This window comes from Strongylocentrotus purpuratus, unplaced genomic scaffold (genome assembly GCF_000002235.5).
Source record: "Strongylocentrotus purpuratus isolate Spur 01 unplaced genomic scaffold, Spur_5.0 spur5_scaffold_4, whole genome shotgun sequence".
NCBI classification, from domain to species: Eukaryota; Metazoa; Echinodermata; class Echinoidea; order Camarodonta; family Strongylocentrotidae; genus Strongylocentrotus; species Strongylocentrotus purpuratus.
Window position 1 is genome coordinate 30,462,273 of NW_022145610.1, and position 22,266 is coordinate 30,484,538.

At 39.0% G+C, this 22,266-nt stretch overlaps 2 protein-coding genes and 3 non-coding genes across 5 annotated transcripts; 4 read left to right on the forward strand and 1 right to left on the reverse strand.

Annotated features, from left to right (window-relative positions):
* Positions 1-218: 218 nt before the first annotated feature.
* LOC115919041 (60S ribosomal protein L7a-like) lies at positions 219-7,565 on the forward strand. Its single transcript, XM_030997671.1, has 6 exons — positions 219-287; positions 2,924-3,044; positions 3,726-3,875; positions 4,599-4,819; positions 5,270-5,470; positions 7,192-7,565. Exons 1-6 carry the CDS (start codon positions 285-287, stop codon positions 7,291-7,293), a joined length of 798 nt encoding a protein of 265 aa, XP_030853531.1. The 5' UTR covers positions 219-284; the 3' UTR covers positions 7,294-7,565.
* Positions 3,269-3,348, forward strand: LOC115929392. Its single transcript, XR_004066467.1, has one exon. It is a non-coding gene; the product is annotated as a small nucleolar RNA SNORD36 (small nucleolar RNA).
* Positions 5,093-5,169, forward strand: LOC115929410. The gene has a single exon (XR_004066486.1). It is a non-coding gene; the product is annotated as a small nucleolar RNA SNORD36 (small nucleolar RNA).
* Positions 6,150-6,225, forward strand: LOC115929388. Its single transcript, XR_004066463.1, has one exon. It is a non-coding gene; the product is annotated as a small nucleolar RNA SNORD36 (small nucleolar RNA).
* A 3,454-nt stretch (positions 7,566-11,019) lies between the features above and the next one.
* On the reverse strand, positions 11,020-16,246 carry LOC115929250. Its single transcript, XM_030997898.1, has 2 exons — positions 15,478-16,246; positions 11,020-11,316 (listed from the first exon to the last, which is right to left on the reverse strand). The coding sequence occupies exons 1-2, from the start codon at positions 16,022-16,024 to the stop codon at positions 11,162-11,164; spliced, it is 702 nt and encodes a 233-aa protein (XP_030853758.1). The 5' UTR covers positions 16,025-16,246; the 3' UTR covers positions 11,020-11,161.
* Positions 16,247-22,266: the final 6,020 nt, after the last annotated feature.

A 22,266-nucleotide genomic window follows, 5' to 3' on the forward strand; every position in this document is an offset into this window, starting at 1 on the left:
GTAAATCCCTCGTATCGAGTTAAAAATAAAAACATGTTTGAATTTGGGGGATTTTTTGGGGGGAGGGGGCATCTACCCCACCCCCCCCCCTTCAGTACACCAGTGATGATGATGATTGATGGTGACAAAGAAAATAGTCTGTGGATTTATATACAAATACTCTGCACTGCGGATAGAGTTTAGTGGTCTGCATTATATTTCGTCTACGACTAACTATTTTAACGTTTAAAATCTCGTACGTTACGAGAAAACCCACGTACGGTCTTTTACACCTAGCAGGAATCATGGTACGGAAACCCAAACGAAAATTTCGATTAAATCCTCTTCGATCAATTACATCTTTGATTATATGAGACTGATATTAGGAATTTTGTTTTAAGTCACATTTATAGTATGTTCTGCGAAGAGTTAAATGCACTGATATTTTCCACAAGTGGTGGAAATCGGGCATTATTATGAGCATACGAATTATATTTGGTGTGAATTTGTGTAATTGTACCACTCGTAGGGATCAGTGTTGGGAGTCGGAGAACTTTCCTTCTCGAGCATATTTTGAATGGAATCCTGATGAACTGTCGTAAAATAACTCTACTTTTGCATTCGTTTATCAACTATCATTCAAATATATTGAACATAATATGTTGTATGACTATGAATTGGCACAAATTTAATTGTTTCTTTTTTGTGCATGTTGCATTGAGTGACTGTTGTTCATGAGATTTGTCATTGATTTGGGGATTATTTACTCTCTTGTTTTATTGCTCTAGTTGAAAGTTAACGTGTCCTTCATCAGTAGGGGCGCTGGTCCGGGAATGAGCATCGTTTGATTAACAAGGATATCCTCGTATGCGTAACAGCGTACAAATTGCGTCCTCTGAAATAAGGATCGTCATTTGCACTCTGCAGGTTTCAGGCTCCCAAACCGGACGCTGGCGATGTGAAAAAACTAATTCCGCCGAAGAAAATAACCCCAGTTCATTGTTTATTTTTATGGGTTGTCCGTCTACTCAAGGATTTTCATAACGTGAAAGTCTGTTCACCATGTAAAATGCATCAAGAAAATCATTGCAGAATCTGTTTTCGTATCTCCAACGCCCAGAGCGAAAATTCAGACGATCCTTATTTTTTGCGGGCGCGTGTAATGAAGACGATCCTTGTTTATGTTGACGATCCTTATTCTCGGACCAGCACTCCTACTACTACTAATTTATGTTTATCAGAATGCAAACACAATCAACAGCTTCTAGAGTAAAGGAGCCCGTTTTCGGCCACTTAAGACAAAATCCTGTTTTTAGGACCCTTTACTTCCTATTTATTATCATTTTTTGTTCAAATCATGAAGCAAATATTATTATTATTTAAACAAAAAAAGAATCCCAGAAAAAAATCACGAATTGCCATGACAATATTCATTTCAATTTTCACTGTTTTGGAGCCCGTTATCGGCCGAGCGTTTCAGTTTACGGCCGCATGTACAAAGTCAATAGGAAGCGCTCGCGCGCGCCGTGCGTTTCCGCGCTGATGTACAGCACAAGCGGGTGGAGCAGGTATCCCACGCCGGAGCTCCCTGGTGCTCGCCTGGCCGAAGACGGGCACAGCGGTGATCGGAAGTTTGAATCTGAATTAGACAGACATATCGTGTGTGCGTGGCAGGGTCCGGCTGCATTGATTTAATACATGCGATGAGATACTTTTGAGCTTGCGACTAACACAAAATCGGGCTCTAAATCTGAAAAATACTTGAAATAAAGCTGATTTTATGGTACCCATATTTCTTACATACACGCGTAAGATACTTGATTTTTCAGATTCGGGTAGCGAGACCGCCGATTACATCGCTAAAATGTGATATTTTAGGATATATTTTTCATTGCAAATGTGGTTCTTCAGTGACACTGGCATGGTATGGTATGAGTGGGATATGTGTTATGCTATTATGCGATGTATTTTAGAGTGATTTTACCTTGCATCCAACCAATCGGCCGAAAACGGGAGCTGGCCGATTACGGGCTCCTTTACTCTAAATCTTAGCCTTGGCTTGGCTTCAAAAAATGAAAGTTCATGAATATGAAAATGAATTTTTTAAATTCTTGTAAAAAATGTTAACCAAAACGACCACGGTTACCACACATTTTTCTCCATTACCGAATAGCATTACTGCCCCAAAGCAGCCCAATTATTAGTAGTCTAGGGTGTCTGAACGATTTTTCAATTATGGTTTGCATTCCACCATTATGGTTGGATAATTGAGAAGAAAAAAAATCATCTATAGATCTATAGATCTAACGGAAGAAAGCATTTCAGATTTCAACACTCACCGATATTTCTATCAAAAGATACAGCCTCCCAAAATGACCAAGCAAATATGGTAAGAAACTTTAAAAAGCTGAAATGTTGATTTGAATCATTCATATTTTCTAGTAGCAAGGAAATTTCATGTGCTTGATGTGGAATATATTTGATTTTAAGGCTACAAATGGCTCTCCATAATGTTTTAAACTTAGAGTTAAGTTTGACTTTAGAGCTTTGTCAACCCCCCCCCCCCCCCCCACCTGGTCTTCATAAAGTCTTCCATAATTGATCAAGTCAGTGATGGTTTTGAGTATTTGCTATATGAGAAAATGATTACACTATAACCCCCTCTGAGACTTGATGGAAGTACCAAATCGTTCACAAATTTTTATTTGAAACATTATGTTGCTATAATTATCCATTCCCTTTTAACCTCAGCATTCCAGCCCCTCAGCTGTTTTGTCTGATGCACAAGTACCGCTGGAAGAAAACATTTCAAATTTCAACACTCACCAATGTTTCTATCAAAAGATACAGCCTCCCAAAATGACCAAGCAAATATGGTAACTCAGTGTACTTTTTGTATTGATATATTGAAGTTAACGTGTCCCTTTTCTCTCACTTTTCACAGCCGAAAGCAAAGAAAGTCAAGGGGAAGAAGGTGGCTCCCACCCCCTATGCTGCCAAGAAGTCGGTCCCTAAGAAGGTTGTCAACCCCCTTTTTGAGAAGAGGACAAGGAACTTTGGAATTGGTAAGCAAGAAATAACTTGCCAGTTACACTAATCCTTTATTTGCAACTTAATTCATAGAACAAGCAGTATTTACTCTTATGAAGGCTGTGATATGATTTGATGTTCAAGAAACTTAGCAGCTCCAAATTTGTATTAGTTTAGCATCATATTAAATTCACCTTTTCTTATACTTTTAACTGAACTTGAAAAGCTTTCTTATGACTGTGGTCTTGTGTTAATCGCTCTACTATGATGTATCAACAGAATTTCTTCACCTGAGACAAATCATGAAGAGAAAAGCCAAGCTTTTTAAAACTGAGTAGAGCATGAAAGGTTCATTTTCATTATTCAGTGGTGGGAAAGTATATAAAGAAAACAGTGGAGTGTTTAAGAAAAAGTTTTGCTCAGTGTGCCATTTTCAATCTTTAATTAATATTGGATAAAGTTGCAGAGTTGTGTGCACGGCACTTTGAAACATTTCTGTGTGTCTTGATTGAAAGAAATCAAGCTATGCTAAAGACAAGTCCACTACATTTGCCATTTTATGTCACATGCAAGCTGCAGTAGAACCATCAACCTGATACACACATACATACAGGACAAACTACCTTGGACTTGCCCCATAAACAGCCATAATTTGGTGCTGTCTATAAATTTGTAATGTTCATATTATATTTTTTCTCTGATTCATAATCTCCCAGGCAATGAGGTCCAGCCCAAGAGGGACCTGTCCCGCTTTGTCCTCTGGCCCAAGTATGTACGCCTCCAGCGCCAGAAGGCTGTCCTTTACCAGCGTCTGAAGGTTCCTCCTTCCATCAACCAGTTCAGCCAGGCTCTCGATAGACAAACAGGTAAAATATCCTTTTCAATCGATTCTAATTCATGAAGATCTTATTTTTGACTCGGTGTTGATAGAGAAATGGGTAAAATATCATCTTCAATCCTGTTTTAATATCGATTTTAATTGATGAAGATCTTATTTGTTAATCTGTGTTTTGGATGGATCTAGAATTCATGCACCTTGTTTATCATGGCATGTTCATTTTCTGCGCTTATTTTCGAAGGGACTGATTGGCACTATGGATGATGGGTAAATTCAGATGGCAGCCATAGGGTTTAGAGAATTGAAGTACATGTAGATGTTTCTATTTGGCATTCTTTTTTTAGTGTTTTCAGAGCCAAATGACATAACTATAATTTCATCATTCATTAACATTCGGAAACTGAGAAAAAGGTACAAAGTGAAAGAGTAGTACTTAAATGTAACTTGATGTGATATTTTCAAATACCCTCAGGGGGGTGTTTCACAATTACAGATTTTCAGGCTACAAATGGCTCTCCATAATGTTTTAGACTTAAAGTTCGCCTTAGGATATTTGTGAACCCGCCCCTAGTCTTCATAAAGTTTTCCATACTTAATCAAGTCAATGATGCTTTTGAGTATTTGCTATATGAGAAAGTGATTACAACATAACCCCCTCTGAGACTTGATGGAAGTACCAAATCGTCCAAATTTTTATTTGAAACATTATGTTGCTATAATTTGTGATTCCCTTTTAACCTATGCATTCCAGCTACACAGCTGTTTCGTCTGATGCACAAGTACCGCCCCGAGACCAAGCAGGAGAAGAAGGCCAGGCTCAGGGCCCGTGCCGAGGATCGCGTCAAGGGACGTGAAGAGGTTCCCACTAAGCGTGAAGCTCGCATCATGTCCGGTGTCAACACTGTCACCCGTTTGATCGAGTCCAAGAAAGCTCAGCTTGTTGCCATTGCTCATGATGTCGAACCCATCGAGGTTTGTGACTCCTTTCTTTTAATTTTCTTTGGAATCGATAGATGTACCATTCTTCATCTTAATGCAACACCAAGGTGGATTTTAAATGCTGTTTTGTCAAGAGTAGAGGTATGCCTCATTTCATAGAACTTATCGTTTGGGCTCCTGAATAGACCAGTTTATACATGTGTACTTTTAGCTGCCTCAACTGTTGCAATGATATAAGAAATTTTACTGTTTTAAAATTCTGCAAACCATATAAATCTGTCCATGTTATAGTTGAAAACATCTCTTCCGCAATGATGTAAGAATTTCTTCACCTGAAATAATTTCATGAAGATCACACATAGAGCTTTTTAAAACTGAGCGGAAGGAGATAAAAAAGAAAATAACTGATATCAAATATTAATGAAAAATACAACAATAATCAAAATTAAATAAATTATTATTGCCATGTTTCCCCCATTCTAGATCGTGATGTTCCTCCCAGCACTCTGCCGTAAGATGGGTGTTCCCTACTGCATCGTGAAGGGAAAGTCTCGGCTCGGTCAGGTGGTCCATCGCCGTAACGCAGCTTGCCTTGCGTTCACCCAGGTCAACCCCGAGGACAAGAGCGCCCTCTCCAAGCTGGTAGACACAGTCAGGACCAACTACAATGACAGATTTGAAGAGGTCAGTTTACCAGGCCTGATAATTACCCAAATTAAATCGGTTTCCAGATTTTTATATTTTTTTCATGATTCTTCCCTATTTTCCCCCAATATTCTTACTCAAAAGGAGGGGAATGTTGTTAGATGCCATTCCCCCCCCCCAAAAAAAAAAATCCTCTCTTCTTGTTTATTACTCAAGGGGGGCGTGGTTGAGGGGGAAAAAACACGTATTTTTTTGTAGTGCTCACTATTACCCGTGGTTTACTTATTTTGTTTTTCACGGGAAAGTAGACTGCAGCTAAAGAGTATAAAGTGAACTTAGACTTTTTTCTCTCCCTGTATAACTTGATTAGGGTGTGTAGGGGTACTGCTACACCAGGTTTCTCCTATTTCTGTGTTAGAAGAGCTGGAGATTCTGAAAGTACATGGGGTATGGCCTAAAACTTTAATACAGGGCACCCCATTAACATCCTGTACCGAGAACTCATGAGGCGATTTGTATTTTCCCCAAGATACATTGAATAATTAAGAGTGAATAGGACTTGGTACTCTGGACGTGAAAATTAGTTGGCTACTATTGGAAAAAAAAAAACGAAGGAGGATGGGATTGGTAGAGGGAAGATGATATCTAAGGAAAGGTGCTATGATTAATGCTTGTGAGGAGTTATATGTGATAGCATACTATTGTGAATTACTCTCTTCTGCAATGATGTAAGAATTTCTTCACCTGAAATCATAACCTGAAGATAACAATCGAGCTTTTTAAAACTGAGCAGAAAGAGTACTTCATGAAGTAATATATGGTTGATGGTTTTATTCGAGAACATACATGTTGGTACGTACGATGCATTACTAAATGATAAATTGAGTGAAAAAAGAATGGGGGGGGGGAACTGATGCTCCTCACCACCTGAGGTTTAAATGGACCTTGTATGAGATGAGAGGTATTGGATTAGAATAACAATGAATGACTAGCTATTATTTGGGAGGATAGTTATTTGGTTGATAATGGCTGCTGGAGCTATAAGGCCTGAAAAAATAGATGTTGTATTGCCCTTTTCGACCGACCCATAAATCTTGAAATCTACGGTCCGCTTTTTAATTTTTTTGTTTACCGATTAAAAAAAAAGGAAAGAAGATTTCTGACCGACGAACCCAAATTTCTGACTGACCGACCGATGTTTTGACACCTAAAGGGCAATACAACATTATTTTTTTTAGGCCTAACTGTTGAGCTTTTAAAAATAATTTAACCTATAGGGAATTCGGGAATGATGTAACTTAACGTTAGATGTGCTGTTTTAAAGGGATCCGGTAACTTTGTCTCAGATTCTGAAATAAAATTTTGGATTTAGCTCATGATGCAATGATAATTATAAGCCTTTAGGTCAGTCAGGAACCCCGTGACTTTTACAAGCCGATCGCCTGTCTGATTATCAAGATATTTATGATTGGAATTACAAATTTTGAAAACCGTTCGCCTGACGGTTTTCATAACACTACAGTCTATTGGGGAAAACGAGTATGGTAAAACCGGTCACTCAAAGATTTTTACTTTTTTGAGGCACTTCTTGATCGTTTTGAAGCGCAATTTTTTTAGGGCTTCAATATTACACCATATCACAGACACTGATAACACGTATGGCCGTGTATCTCATATTTAACATTGTTAAACGATCCCTTTAAGGTTGGAATATCATTGATACATTTACATTTTTTTTCTTCAAATCCCTCCCTTTCCAGATCCGTCGTCACTGGGGTGGTGGACAGGTGGGTAGCAAGAGCCAGGCCCGTATCGACAAGCTTGAGAAGCTCAAGTCTAAGGAGCTAGAAGCAAGGGCTTAAACCCATCCACACAGACAGACTGAATCAGTGGCAGCTCTCTCGCTGCTGTCATTGAAGAACATGTTGATAGCACATTCTCAGAATGCAAACTTCACATCCAGGCTATTTCAACGTTATTCGTATCGGTTTCATAACCCACTCAACAAACAAACAAACGGCACTCTCATTTTTGGACACCTTCCAAAACATCCTCGCTTTTTCTTGACTGAAAGCATGACAAAAGTACATCTCTGCTATGTAATAAGTATGGAATAAATGACCATTACAACAAATATTAAGATTATTGTTTGATATGTGCTGTATCTCAGTGTGAAGATGTTCATCTCCACTGCATGCATTTTGTTTTGGTGGTGGGAATAGTGGTGAGAAGGATGATGATGATCGTGATGATGGTGGTGATGGTGATGAGGATGAAGTTGGTAGTAATGATAATGGTGGCAGGAGCAATGAAGACACTGGTGATGGTATTGGAGGTTGATAGGAACGAGTAATGGTGCTAGTAATGATGGTGATAATGATATTGATAATTGAATGCTGTAATCATAATTGTGATGGGGATGATATTATAAGGCGTTTAAAAAAAAGATGTTGCCCATCGTGACCGACCCAAAAATCCTGAAAACCTAGTAACCTACGGTTGGCTTTTTGATAGTTTTTTTTTTTACCGCTTTTTTTAGAGAAAAAAATGTTTAATGAATAAAAAGTATGTATTCTTTTTAGTGAATTTGGATATAAATATATGAAATTATTCCCAAATTCTCACTTGTCTTCTGCCCTAGTTTCAAAATCCTGCTTGGGTAAACAAGTAGCCCCCGCCTCGTGTACGTTGTATATACCATGCACTGCACCAGGTAAAAACCAGCGAGATTTGGGCGACGTTCATGGTTTTTATTTTTTTGGGCGACTGTCGCTATTTTGAAGGGGAAAACAAAAGAAGATTTCCACCCGACCGGCCTAGGTTCTGGCACCTTGAGGGCTATACAACATGGAATGGAAGTGAGAAAGAAGAGTATGAAGACGCTGAATATGATAACGGTAAACAACGATGGTATTAATGAGGATGCTTATGCTAATGGCAATGATGGTGGTGATGGTGAAGAAAGCTTATAGGGACGACTGACGAGTGGTGATGACTATGATGATGGTAATGGTAATTGATGCTGGTAACAATTGTGATAATGATGACAATAGATCAGATGATTAGGAGGATAATACAATGACATAGATCAGGCCTGGCGAAGATGACAACAATGGCAATGACTATAGTGATGGGGATACTGATGATAGTATACTGATGATAGTAAAGAGAATATTGATGGTACTGGTTAAAGGTATGGTTTTACTAAGTAGGCGGAAGAACAATTGAGTGCTGAGAGGGGTTGCGTTATATTATATTTTTCTCTCCCTGTCTTTTCTCCCTCCAACCTCTCTCTCTCTCTCTCTCTCTCTCTCTCTTTCTCTCTATCTCTGCCTCTGTTCCTCATCTCTTCCCTTTTTGGTTATTCAATAAGGGGATCTGAGGGATACTCCATTCACTCAATCTACCTTGTTATTTTCTTTTTCTTTCTGTCTCTGCTTGTATGCTCCTCTTATCCCAGCTGATCTGATTTATTGTACTCCAACCTCTCTCTCTCTCTCTCTCTCTCTCCCTCTCTCTCTCTCTCTTCCTCATCTCTTCCCTTTTTGGTTATTCAATAAGGGGATCTGAGGGATACTCCATTCACTCAATCTACCTTGTTATTTTCTTTTTCTTTCTGTCTTTGCTTGTTTGCTCCTCTTATCCCAGCTGATTGGATTTATTGTACTCCAACCTCTCTCTCTCTCTCTCTCTCTCTCCCTCTCTCTCTCTCTCTTCCTCATCTCTTCCCTTTTTGGTTATTCAATAAGGGGATCTGAGGGATACTCCATTCACTCAATCTACCTTGTTATTTTCTTTTTCTTTCTGTCTCTGCTTGTATGCTCCTCTTATCCCAGCTGATTGGATATATTGTACTCTTTTCTTGTAACTTGTCTATCCGCCCTTTGTTTAGAATGACCTTACCTACAAGAGTTTCTTATCAATATTCTTGAAAGTGTAACACATGCTGAGTAAGAATTAACAATAAATTTGTTGACTCGATGCAGTTCAGTTTGTTTGCGCTTAATTTTGCTTTTATTTTAATCATATTATAAATTATTCAAAATTCATTTAGATCTCCATACATTATGTTATATTTCCACTGATTTATTGAATGCAACAAATTATTCATAAATTGATTATTACACTATGGATTCGAAGCGTTTAGAACCAGGAAGATTCAGTATAATCCAGTTAAAATTGGCAATTATGCAATAAGAATATTATAGTGTATATGATTTATATACATCATCAAATATGACGACATCTGAAATTGTACTGAATTGAATCAGTTTAACCAATTAAGGTGAAACAATATTTGAATATTGAAATTTGGAAAGACAAGGAAGTTGTGCTAAAAAGTTAAAGTTTGTCCAATTTGTAACAAAAACAACTGAAAAAGTTCATGAAAGTACTTGTCATTTTTATATTTCTTCTTCACTATATAATGTTCCGACAATAGATTTGACCTTCCATTGGCTTTTAACCCAAATCATTCAGGCATTTTGTGAACTTTCGTGGTTTACTCTCTTGACAGAAGTACATGTATATAGACCCTACCTTTGAATATCATTTTTTTTCGTTATTAATCATCTCTGCAATTCTTCCCATTTTTACAAACGGGTGACTACAAAGCAACGAAATTTACACAAGGCCATACTTATAAGCGGAGGGCCAAAGTCAGAAAAGAGGGGTTTGCCTGCCAATTCTCACACAAACTAAGCACACCATGTTTATGCGAAAGATTTTTTTCATAATACACAATATTTCACCTTTTTTTTTTGTTTAACTTGCAGCGAACATCTCTAAATCGGGGGGGGGGGGGGGGGGGGGGGAGTGTCCCCAAAATCGGCCTTTTTGACGAAAAATAGTATTTTGTAAAAAATATTTTAAGGCAATCTTGAATCACCATGAGTTTGGTGTCATATGAAATATAATTGAATTATCAACATTTTGATACCAGTTTAAAAACAATAAGAGTTTATCACAAATAGTTTGTGTGGTAGTGGCAACCAACTCGAAACTTAGCATGATATTTGACTTTGGCCCTCCGCCTAATAGGTCGGACAGCGAAAAATGAATTAGTAAATACCATTCATTTTGTCACCAAGCTTTCAACAAGCACGTACCTCGGTCATACCGACTATAAATTGAATTGAATTGAATTGAAATCATTATGTATACACGGTTAAAAAAGCCCAAACAGTTATAAGCCTGATTTCCATTGCGGCTGTGTGGAACAATGTAAATACTTCAAAAATGACAATGGTACATCAAATGACATATTTAAAACAAACAAGAAATAACAGGATCAAAATAAATATTATTACAAAAAATTGAATAGTACTAGCGGAAAAGTACATTTATTTGAATAACAATAATCATGAGTGGCCAAACAAGAGTACTGTAAATATACTTCAAATTCAAATCGGTTATAAGAATTGTTACTATTGCATATAAACTGCCGGAAATGATATAACAATTAAAAAGGTGTGACGCCGGAAAGCGTTATATTTTCGGCGGCACAAATTGGGGTTAGGTGCGTTTTGAGCCTATGGGAAAGTTTAGGGTTAGGGTTAGGGTTAAATCAAGACCTCTTTTTATACAAAAAGCCCCAATCTGTGCCGCAGAAAAAAATGACGCCGCCGGGAAGTAATCATAATTATATTATGCCTATTCAAACACTTTTATTTGCTTTTCTGGAGGTCAGATGCTCTTTGTCTTGAAAATGCGTGGACCTTTCGACGTATATCATTTTAGTCCTGAAGTGACCATACTCTTGTCACTTGCATGGTTTCGCCTTTTTTCAAAATATTTGAATATTACTACCAATACAAAGGTGGCGCCATTGACAATTGCTATGGCGAGATAAGCTGCGTTGAATCCCATTGTATCTGCGATGAGACCTGTCAAAGGAATACAACACAATTTAGTCAACCATGCAATAGGTCACGTTATACATATACAATTGAATTGGTGCTCCTTTATTATCATGGGATTTGTATTTGGTTGGAAATGAATGAATATAAATAAATTCGGCCTAAATGAAACGAAATGAAGTGAAATAAATACTTTGAACTAGCCTTGATCTATATCTATTCTAAGTAGATCGAAGGGTTATTATCATCATTATTATTACTATTACTAGGCCTATTACGATTTTTATCATTATTATTAGCATCACCGTCATCATCGCTATCATGATTGTTTTAAATATGAAATTTGAAAGCGCATAAGCAAACTACGACTTAGTTTGTAAAGAAAAACCCCGAAATAGTCAGTTCCATTATTCAATTTCAATTTATTTATTTGCTCATAAAAATCCAGAAAACACATGCAAACATTCATAAATCAACATGATACAAAGGGTAAAATTCACAAGAAAAATTAATAACAAAGTATACATTTGGATTAAGTATGAGAGAGACAGCAAGAAAGGAACAAGCCTTGTGATTAGCTGACCCTGTAACATAATACATTAAGGACGCTACAAAAAATAACAAATCACTTACAACAACATAAAGGGGGGGGGGGGGGGTATTGCCTATACATTTAAAGAAACAAACTTGGTGAATACCTGTCTAAAATAAAGTGCCTAGATTTTGACTTAAAAACATTTAACGAAACTGCTTGTTTAATATCTGAAGAAAGAGAGTTCCAGATTTGGGGTCCTTGAAATAATATTGAGTTTTTAAAAGATACTATAATAAACCAAATGATATATTCAATTCAATTCAATGTTTTACCTTGTCTGGTCTTACTGAGGAAAACCTAAATGGGATTTTTTTTTTAATGGGAGGGGGGGGGGAGGGTACAGAGGGTGGTCCAAGCGTCTTCCCCCTCCTTTTCCCTTTCCATTTCTCTCTTTTGGTTTGGCTTTTTCTTTCATCATGTTCAATTAAGTCATACAGGGTATATTAGGTTTCACTTTGTTAGGAGACATACGAAATCAGAAGCAAAGTCGACTATTTGGGAGGTAGAGATGAGAAAGAGGGGGGGGGGGTCAGGCGCGGATCCAGGATTTCTTAGGGGGGGGGGGCCCAAATTTGAAATTATGCGAGCCAAATATTGGTACGTTATGGTGACCATCAGTGACGTAATGCGGGGGGGGGGGCGAGTTTCCCCCTCCCAGGCTTTGACGTTTCATTATATTATTAGAGAAAGAAGACGATTCGTTGTACCGTTCTCGAAAATAATTCTCGTGTGAATTTAGTTTTTCCCCTCCCGCGCGAAGCGCGGAAAATTTTACGATTTATTAAATTATTAGAGAAAGAAGACGATTCGTTGTAGAGTTCTCGACTATTAATCCTTGTCTTAATTCAGTCCCCCCTCCCCCCTCCTGCGCGAAGCGCGGAAGCTTTGACGTTTTATTAAACTATTAAAGAAAGAAGACGATTCGTTGTACCGTTCTCGACCCTTTATCCTCGTCTGATTTCAGTTCCCCCCCCCTCCTCCCGCGCTAAGCGCGGAAGCTTTTACGTTTCATTAAATCATTAGAGAAAGAAAACGATTCGTTGTACTGTTCTCGACTCTTAATCCTTGTCTAAATTCAGTCCCCCCCCCCTCCCCCTCCTGCGCGAAGTGCGGAAATTTTGACGTTTTATTAAACAATTAAAGAAAGAAGACGATTCGTTGTACCGTTCTCGACTCTTAATCCTCGTATGAATTCAGTTCCCCCCCCTTCCCGCGCGACGCGCGGAAGCTTTTACGTTTCATTAAATCATTAGATAAAGAAGACGATTCGTTGTACTGTTTTCGACTCTTAATCCTTGCCTAAATTCAGTCCCCCCCCCCACATCCCCTCCTGCGCGAAGCTTTTACGTTTCATTAAATCATTAGAGTAAGAAGACGATTCGTTGTACCGTTCTCGACTCTTTATCCTCGTCTGATTTCAGTCCCCCCCCCTTTTCCGCTCGAAGCGCAGAAACTTTTACGTTTCATTAAATCATTAAAGATTCGTATTACCGTTCTCGCCTCTGAATGCTCGTCTGAATTCAGTCCCCCCCCCCCCCCACCTCCCCTCCTGCGCGAGGCTTTGACGTAGTATTATTAGAGAAAGAAAACGAAGCGTTGTACCGTTCTCTATACCCTTAATCCTTGTCTGAATATCAAATATGTTCTTTGTCTGCTCCTTTTTCTTCCTATACGTCCTCTTCCGATTGGGGGACCGCCCCCAACCGCCCCCCCCCCCTGGCTACGCGCCTGCGGTCAGATAAACACATCTTGATACCTTGTCCGACCCCGGAAGCTCAGGGGTTTTAGGCGTTTAATTAAGGTCAGATGAGCATATTTTTGTGTATACCTTATTATTTTGTGACACTGGCAAGTCACTATTTGGCGTGGGGTCCAGGGGGCGGAGCCCCAAAAAATCAGGGGTTTTAGGTATTAAATTACCGTCAGATGATCATCTAAGGGTCCGCCGTAGTGCCCTAAATGGAATCCAGGGGGCAAAGCCCCCGGAAGCTTAGGGGTTTTAGGCATTTAATCACGGTCAGATGAGCATATTTTGATGCCTCATTATTTTGTTAACACTGGCAGTTACCTATTCTTACTTTTTTGCTCTCATTCTATTTCATTTCTCTTTAAAATACTTTTTCAAGAAAAGTTGGGGGGGGGGGGGGGGGCCCTGACATGTAGGAATCTCAAGAATCATATTTTTTGCCTGGTTGTAAATTTAGGAATTTGTCATTTTCCAACAAACACATACAAACGTATAATTTACTAAAAAGTGAGGAAAAATTTCGGAAATTATGTCATTTCAACAGTATTTGTAATCCACCGTTGTGGAATTAGAAATAAACCACGTTTGAATATGATTTCCCCCAAGCCCCCCCCCCCTATCAGTACGCCAGTATCTCCTCTTTTCCCTTTTTCTTTCCCTTTCCTTCCTTCTCTCTTATTTTTTTTTGATTGGGGGGGGGGGGGGGGGTGGGGGGGGGGGGGTGGTTAACAGCCTGGGAGGCAAGACCCTTTCGGCCCCCCCCCCATCTCCTTCTTCCCCCTTTTCTTTTCTTCTTCCTCTTCTTTCTTTCCCTTTTTCTCCTTTTTCCCTTTCTCCCTTCTTTTCCTTTCTTCTCTCTTTTTTTTTTTTTTTTGCGGGGGGGGGGGGGGGTAAGGCCCGCTCGGCCCCCCTGGATCCGCGCCTGGGGGGGGGGGGTGGGGGCAGTAAACACAAAATTATAAATATCATGTTCTAATCGCACCTGAAGTATGTAATTAACGTATACATTAATTCATCTACTCCATAGGCCTATCCGCTTTATCATTCCACTACCATTATACGTGTATTAATACAAAAAGGGAACACTTTTCGCAAGAGTGTTTTAAAAATTCAGCGCCAGAAAAATTTAGGGGTTTTATTTTTCACAAAAATTAAAAAAAAAAAAAAAAATAATCAGTAATTTTGTTGGTACAGATCTTTTCTTAATCTGGAAATATCTATAGGATAAAGAATAGTTGTCACCAAAATTAACCTCTGCACGGGCAGTAGTTTCTTAGACAATTCTTGGGGCGGGGGCAGATCTATCCAAAGTTGTTTGGAGTTGGATGGATTTTCACTGGTAGTTGTCCACGAGTTGTCGTTCTGCAGAGGATTCTTTTGGGATATTTATTCGGGGTGGAGGGGATAGTTAAAAGTCCAGAGTTAGTTGGCAGATATAGTTTTAATAGGTGAGACTTATCAGGTAGATAGTTTTCCAGAGGGTAGTAATTTTGTCAACTGGTAGTTTGGGGTAATTGCATCGGTGTAATTTAAGGATGGGTTGCTAATAGGGACTTTTTGAGTTGCACGTCGACATCACACGTACCAGTCCACTATGTCGACGTGCAAATGGAAAAGTCCCTAATGTTAGAGGTCAGTTGGCAGGGGCAAGTGAGTTGTGCGGAGATAGTTTATCGGGAGATAGTTTTCAAGAGGTAGTTGGGGTAGTTGTCTTGATGTAAATTACAAATTGGCTATATTAATGTTGGAGGATATTTATCAGGGGTGGGCGGTTGTTCGGGAGTAGTTGTTCAGGAGCTAGTTATCCAGGGTTAGTCAAGGATTAAAGTTGTTTCAGAAGTGTTACCTGAAATGGTTCCTCCTGCCAAAAACCCTGCACCATGCATCAGTTCGAGGGTCACGAAGAGGATATCAAAGTCTGCAGGCACCAACAAAAGTTCTGCTCCAAGGATAATCGGCAAAATGGCCATCCCTTCCAACGCGATTCCGGAGAGAAAGGAACAGACCAGCATCACCGGAAACTGGAGAGTAAAGACGTCGAGCAATTTTGAAAGTCCCTCCAGGATCACCAAGCAAAGGAAAACCGTGCTTGAATTCCCAGATTTCTTCATAACCAATCCAAGCGTGAGACGACTAATGAAGTTGGCAAAAGCAGATGTCAGGTTCAGAATGTTGACGTGGGTCAGTGACAGACCCATGTGAATGGCTCGTGGAACGAATAAGGAGCGCCATCCTACGATCTCCATGCCCACCACGAAGTACGCCACAAATAAAACCACCAGACAGGGCTCCCAAAGACTTCTAAAGCTCTCAAAAATTACTGACAGTTTATTGAAGCATTCGTAACTTCTTGGTATTCTTTTGTGACTTCTACTATCCTTCCCGGTTCTCATTTTTTCCGATGAAAAAGATCTTAGGGTTTGTTCTTCGATTTGAATCCTTGTCGCCCGATTGTTCGGTTTGGCGCAGTCCTTTGACCTGTAATCACTATGAAGACCTATCTCATCCTCAGAATACAGCCTTGGCCTTTCTTTTATTTGACTCTTTTGTAACTTTTTATTTCCTATAGATTCTTCGTCGTCTGTTGAATTGGGCGATGACTCCGAAAAATTTGAAGAATAATTACTGTCACTCGAGCTGTATACCCCAGTTTCCGTCCCGCTGTCTTCCGACATCGTATCTTCTTTTGTACTTTTTACATGAGCCCTTATTGAAGGTCCAATTGCGATAACGAACGGGATGATGTTTGCGGATAGTCCACCTAGTATCAACATAGCACCCCTCCAATCGTAGATCGACTGCAGATATTCAGCTGCAATGGGTACAAAGATGGTTCCAAAGGCAAACCCGGATGTAGCTATCCCGTACATTACGTCGAATCGTTCCTCTGCAACCTCCTTGAGGACGATGACAGATGAGACGAAAACCAAAGAGCTACCAAGTCCTATTAAAGAACAAAATAATAATAATAGTCACAGGGATCAGATTCTGAAACAAAATCCTGGATTTAGCTCATGCTGCAATGATAATTATAAACCTTTAGGTCAGTCAAGAGCCCCATGACTTTTACAAGCCTATCGGCTGTCTGATTATCAAGATATTTATGATTGGAAATCGAAACCAAATTTTGCGTTTGCCAAACGGTTTCATAACATTACAGTCTATTGGGGAAAACGAGTATGGACAAACCGGTCACTCAAAGATTTTTTACTTTTTGAGGCACTTCTTGATCAATTTGAAGCGTGATTTTTTTTTAGGGCTTCAATATTATACCATAACAGACACTGATAACACGTAGGGCCGTGCATCTCAGATTTAACATTGTTAAACGATGCCTTTAAAAGCTTACTACGTGTCCAAGCGCTTTACTATTTTAATTAATATTACCCCGTGGTTATTGAATATAGTTGCTACTCCGCACATGCCGCTCCGCTCCCTGGGGAGTCCCGGTCAGACGCCATTATACAAGCGCATGCGCACATACCAATCCAACCACGGTAATGTTCCTACTCTACCAGGTACCCATTTATCACCTGGGTGGAGAATGGCAAATGTAGATAAACATATTGTCTTGCCAAAGGACATAAACGATCCGGTGACGTATCAACTAGAACACGACAGCTCTACCAAAATCATCATAATAATGATACATGATAAGAATAATAAATTCCTTTATAAATCGGCTTCCGAATAGATACAAAGCGCATTAATATAATTAAAAAACATAAAACATACTCATTGTTCTGAGTACACAAAGGAATTAGAAAAAATACGTTGTAAAAAAACTACTTTCATGTTGTGAGATATTTTCAATCTCTCAGAATCACGCAGGGAAATAACAGGTTTGATGTGAGAATGAGAAAATTGTCTGGTACTACGTCACAGTGACATATCACCGATGCAGCCAATAAGAAAAGCCCTGGGGGCGTTTCACAAAGCCCTTTTTTAATGACAAACATCAGTGACAAATCTGCTGATAACCAATCAGAAGCAAGGATTTTAGTAGCTTATAACAAAAACCGTCATTAATTGTCACTGATGACAAGTTATGTGAAACGTCCTGATTAATGGTCCACGGACACGTACCCAATACAAATAATTAAAAGTAGCTTTGAAAAGGCAGAGAAGCTGCAGAAGACTCACTTGGACTGAAAATAAAAGTCGACAGGGGTGAATGAAAGCTTGCCTTCTTGAAAGGTTTGTAGAAGCATGGGCACCGTTTCACGAACCCGTGGTATAACAAGTTCACCGCCATCTCATTAAAACGTGTCTTTATAAATTATGTCTTATAATTATGCGAGTTTTAATTCCATACACGCGTTTCAATGTGATGTCCTTGTTCTTGTAATTATGGCGGTTTCGTGAAACGTTGCCCAAAACTACATGCCAAAGAAGTATTATATAAAACTAAACAATGGATCGGATGTCTTACCCAATAAAGCAAAGCATAGACAAAATATCACCGGAGTCAAGGAAAGAGAAGAGAAAATCGTTCCACATGTTGTACAAATAGCTCCCACCATGATGATTAGTCTTGGGTTTCCCAGCTGTCGATATCCTAGAATCACGAATGGAGCTAGAAGACGAAATAATATATTAAATCATTTGAATAATGCCTGACGTATATTAAAGGTATATTACTCATATTGCACACGAGGAGTAATTTCGATTGCGTTATCTTCCTGCAATGAGCCCGGCAAGGCAATATACCAGTTCTTGAGTCTTGAGTTTCTTGAGTTTGAGTTTATTAACAAAAAAAATAATAAGAAGTAAAACATAATGTATCAAGCATGATTACATAAAATATAACAATATAACACAAGATCGATAACATTACACATGAATTATGTAAACATTGTTTTACAAAGTATGTTGTAAACAAAATTAAAGGTACTGGAGTGGCCTAAAAGGATGTCACACGTTGTGGTCCACGTTCTCGTCGTGCAAATCGAAAAGTCCTAATTGTTGTTAGGTAGGACCATGCAGGTGGGACCAGGTAGGACAAGCCATTATAGGCTCCATAAACCCATTTATTTCGTAATGTAATCAAATTTAATGCACACATTTATGTTAAAGGTACTATGTCCCTTATGCAGCCAACCTCAAATCCTCTAGAACTTTGCAGGAATTATGAATAATTATGTCTTGTATGTCCTATCTGTGAAATTTAAACGTTAGCAGTGTCCTAATATTCAAAATATGCAAGGAAACCCGTTTACTTGCTAGACTTCACTGTCATGCAGACACTATTGAGTGACTGACTGGCCTTTTTCTTCTTTGGTAATAACATACATAAAATGAGCTGTATATAGGGTACATGAGCATTTGTCTACATCAATAACCCACTTCTTGTGATGGCCAAAATTAAACTGATTGAATCTTTGCGCAGCATAAAACGTAAGACCATTCGGCCGTCTGAAAATCAAGACTATTACTTATTGGCTCTATAGCTCCTAAGTCGATTTGACAACTAATGGTCGTTATTTTCCCACTTGATCGAAGACATTTTCCAACCCCACCTTTTCATTTTTTGGGCCTGCAAATGGAACATAGTACTTTTAAAAAGCGGCCTCGTTACAAATTATTTCATGTACCCGTTATGACTAATTGTATTTCAATAGTCAGAATGCTAATTGTATACATTAATCGTTTCTAGGTGACACAAACATTATTATACAATTAATCATAACAGGTGAATGAAATAATTTGTAACGAGGCACTTAGCAAGAATTTGTACATTAAATTTGACTACATGACGAAATAAATGGCTTGAAGGAGCCTAATAGCCTGATACCTGTGACGTCCATTCAAGGCAGTGCATTAAAAGGACGTCGATCGTAGCAATCCACGTTGTCGTTCGGCAAATCTAAAAGTCCCTATTATCTACGACGCCAACTACGACGCCATTTACTCATTTTTACGGAATTTAAAAACAATGAAGGGGCCGATCCCCTCATCGTCACTCTTGATATATTTCGATTACCCGCCTCAACTTACCAAAGAAATAAACGAATCCTATGGCGAACCCCGCCGCAAGCCCCAACTCGCTCGTAGTCAATCCCAAGTCCTCACGAAGCTCACTCTGGAAGATTCCCACTGATCTATCGATACCTCGCGAGAAACTCGTCATTAGGAAAATCAAAAATACTACCACAGCGTTCCGTCTTTTGACAAAACAACAAGCCATCTTTCGACTTTTATCCAGCTTGACAGCGTCATGAACTAAAGTTGTTATTCTAAATGACAAATGAAAGCCCTATCAAAAGTTACTTTCGAGAGTATCTATTCGTGGCTGTATATTAACTACCAGAAAAGCACTGCTTGAGACTCAAGTTAGACCAGCCAAGATTTTTTAATGAAGACGGGCTGGGACTGCAATGACCCAATATAGCCTTGACATACTTTGTCTATCAAAAAGCACTGTTTTATTTCTTTCAAAGAGGCAAGTGAGAATTATAAAGAAAAACAGTTCTTCCTAACCTTTTACGCTTGAAAGATGCATTCATGCAACTTCTTTGACAAAATTTCAGTCGCTGTAGGCCTCTATTAGGCTGTTCACACCGCACCCCCTTTTTTCTAGCGCGCGCTAGACCGCGCTCTCTCTCTCGTGGACCACCCCCAAGAGGTGCTCCAGTGGCACGCCGTTTTGGCTCGCCGTGGCTCGCTGTTGGGCGGACCGAAACGACGTTGTACCTTGCAAACCGCAGAGATAGCGCGGTCTAGCGCGCGCTATCTCTGCCGGTGTGAACAGCCTCTATGATTTCAAAGCAAAACATCACATTATGCCGAAGTCACTCCCCATTATTTGTTGTTTGTTTGCCATATCTTTGTCGTTCCCTTTATTATAGGACTCAAGTCGACCTAATAATATTAAGTAGTTCATCTTAAAGTCCAAAGATCAAACTCGATGAGTGAACATAACATAGTATACAAATAAACACTGCCTTGAGAGGTTCTGGTTAAAACTATGCGCCAGAGGTGACTCCAATAGTACATTGCTGAGGGGCGCAGCCCCGAAGCAAACGGTACTTTTGGAGTCTCCGAGGCCCATAGTTTAACCAGTACCTCGAATAGAAGGCATGGTATATTTGTTTTATATCTTGCATCACAAATTTATTTAAAAAAAAAAAAAATGTAAATTTTTATCTAAAAAGATTTAAAGTATTTTGTTTTCATTAAATTAAGATTTGAAAAATAAAATGGATTCAATTAAAAAAAAAAATTCACATTTTTTTTTCAACTCCCAAATAGTAAACCAAAATAGTACTCTCATATAGTACTTTCTAAAAATAGGTCAAATATTTCTGGTCATGTGACGAGCTCTCAACCAATCAAAAGCCAACAAATTTTTGATGCAGGATATAAAAGAGAATAATGCCATCAATATTGGGAAGGTGTTGTAAAGAATGGCGTCATCTTCTTTGCCTGGAGCTACACCATTCATTCTTGAACATCGACGAAAGTTTTCCTCGCTTAAATAAATTTATGTCAGACTCATACCTCATTCATACATCCTGAAGCCTACTAGAGTAACAGATAAACTTATAGGTAAAGACCAGTATTGGAAACGCCCCAATTTCAAAAAATGAAATGGAAGCTCTCATTACCAATCATGTGAAAGAATATGTTTTGACTAATACATGATGATAACAAATTTGCAGGGAAACCGCCTACTAATTCATATATTTGGTAAATTTGTTTCTCTCATGGTCTGTGAGAGATATAGGGTAGTCCCATATACATCTTTCTGTGTATAGTGCTTGTAACTTTACGAAGAATGGGCCAAATTTCTTATCATTTTGATGACTCCAGAACCTTGCAGATGCTCGATGCTAGATGATCAATCTTTTCTGATCGATTCCACAACGTTTCTTTCACAATGCAATCGCATGACCATAACTGGTCTTTACCTTTAATGAAACTATTAATATATGTAGCGAAAAAGATCATACATGGGTGTTTGTAAATGTATGTTTTTTGTAATAACATTATACGAGACTACCCCCGTGTCCACACACTATTTTTTTTCTTGTATAGCTATCCCGAAAACGTATACCGTTTCGGGAAAGCCATACGATGAAATTGTGTGTTTGTATGCTTACTAACGATACGTCGTATAAAGAAACGCCGTATAACGAAACGCGGGTCTGGGCATCGATCGTTTCGAACTAGAACTCAATTGCAAACCCTTTGGCCCGAATTGCCAAAGGAGGATTGTCGACAAACCTAGGTTTATGTGCGTCATGAAACGCGTCATAAATTATTATGACGCACAGAAACCTAGGTTTGTCGACAAACCTCCCTTGGGAATTCGGGCCTGCGAGCCGCAAAACACTATTTGATCACATGCTAGAAATCCGGAATCCGCCACTGTGGCAGACGTAAATTAAGAAATTAAAAATACGCCCTGCGGCTACCCTAACTATTATGTGACTGCTATGTATATGACCGTGAGAATGCTGCGGCGGCCCTATAAATATAATTGATATTGGCCGTAGATATTTTTGACCCCATGGCCGCCACGGCAAATGTGACCTAGGCATTATAGCTACAATGCTATTTTGTCATGATTGGGGTTATGATGTGTAACTGCATGGAGCCTATTCTGAAAACGATTTTATCGATTTTATCGACG

Excerpts from the sequence above, each read along its gene's own strand:
- LOC115929250 (XM_030997898.1), bottom strand. The coding sequence starts at position 16,024 with ATGAGAACCGGGAAGGATAGTAGAAGTCACAAAAGAATACCAAGAAGT. Across the intron at positions 11,317-15,477 it reads GGCAGGAGGAACCATTTCAG|GTCTCATCGCAGATACAATG; the intron begins GTAACACTTCTG and ends TTCCTTTGACAG.
- LOC115919041 (XM_030997671.1), top strand. Across the intron at positions 3,876-4,598 it reads GGCTCTCGATAGACAAACAG|CTACACAGCTGTTTCGTCTG; the intron begins GTAAAATATCCT and ends TATGCATTCCAG. Across the intron at positions 4,820-5,269 it reads ATGATGTCGAACCCATCGAG|ATCGTGATGTTCCTCCCAGC; the intron begins GTTTGTGACTCC and ends CCCCCATTCTAG.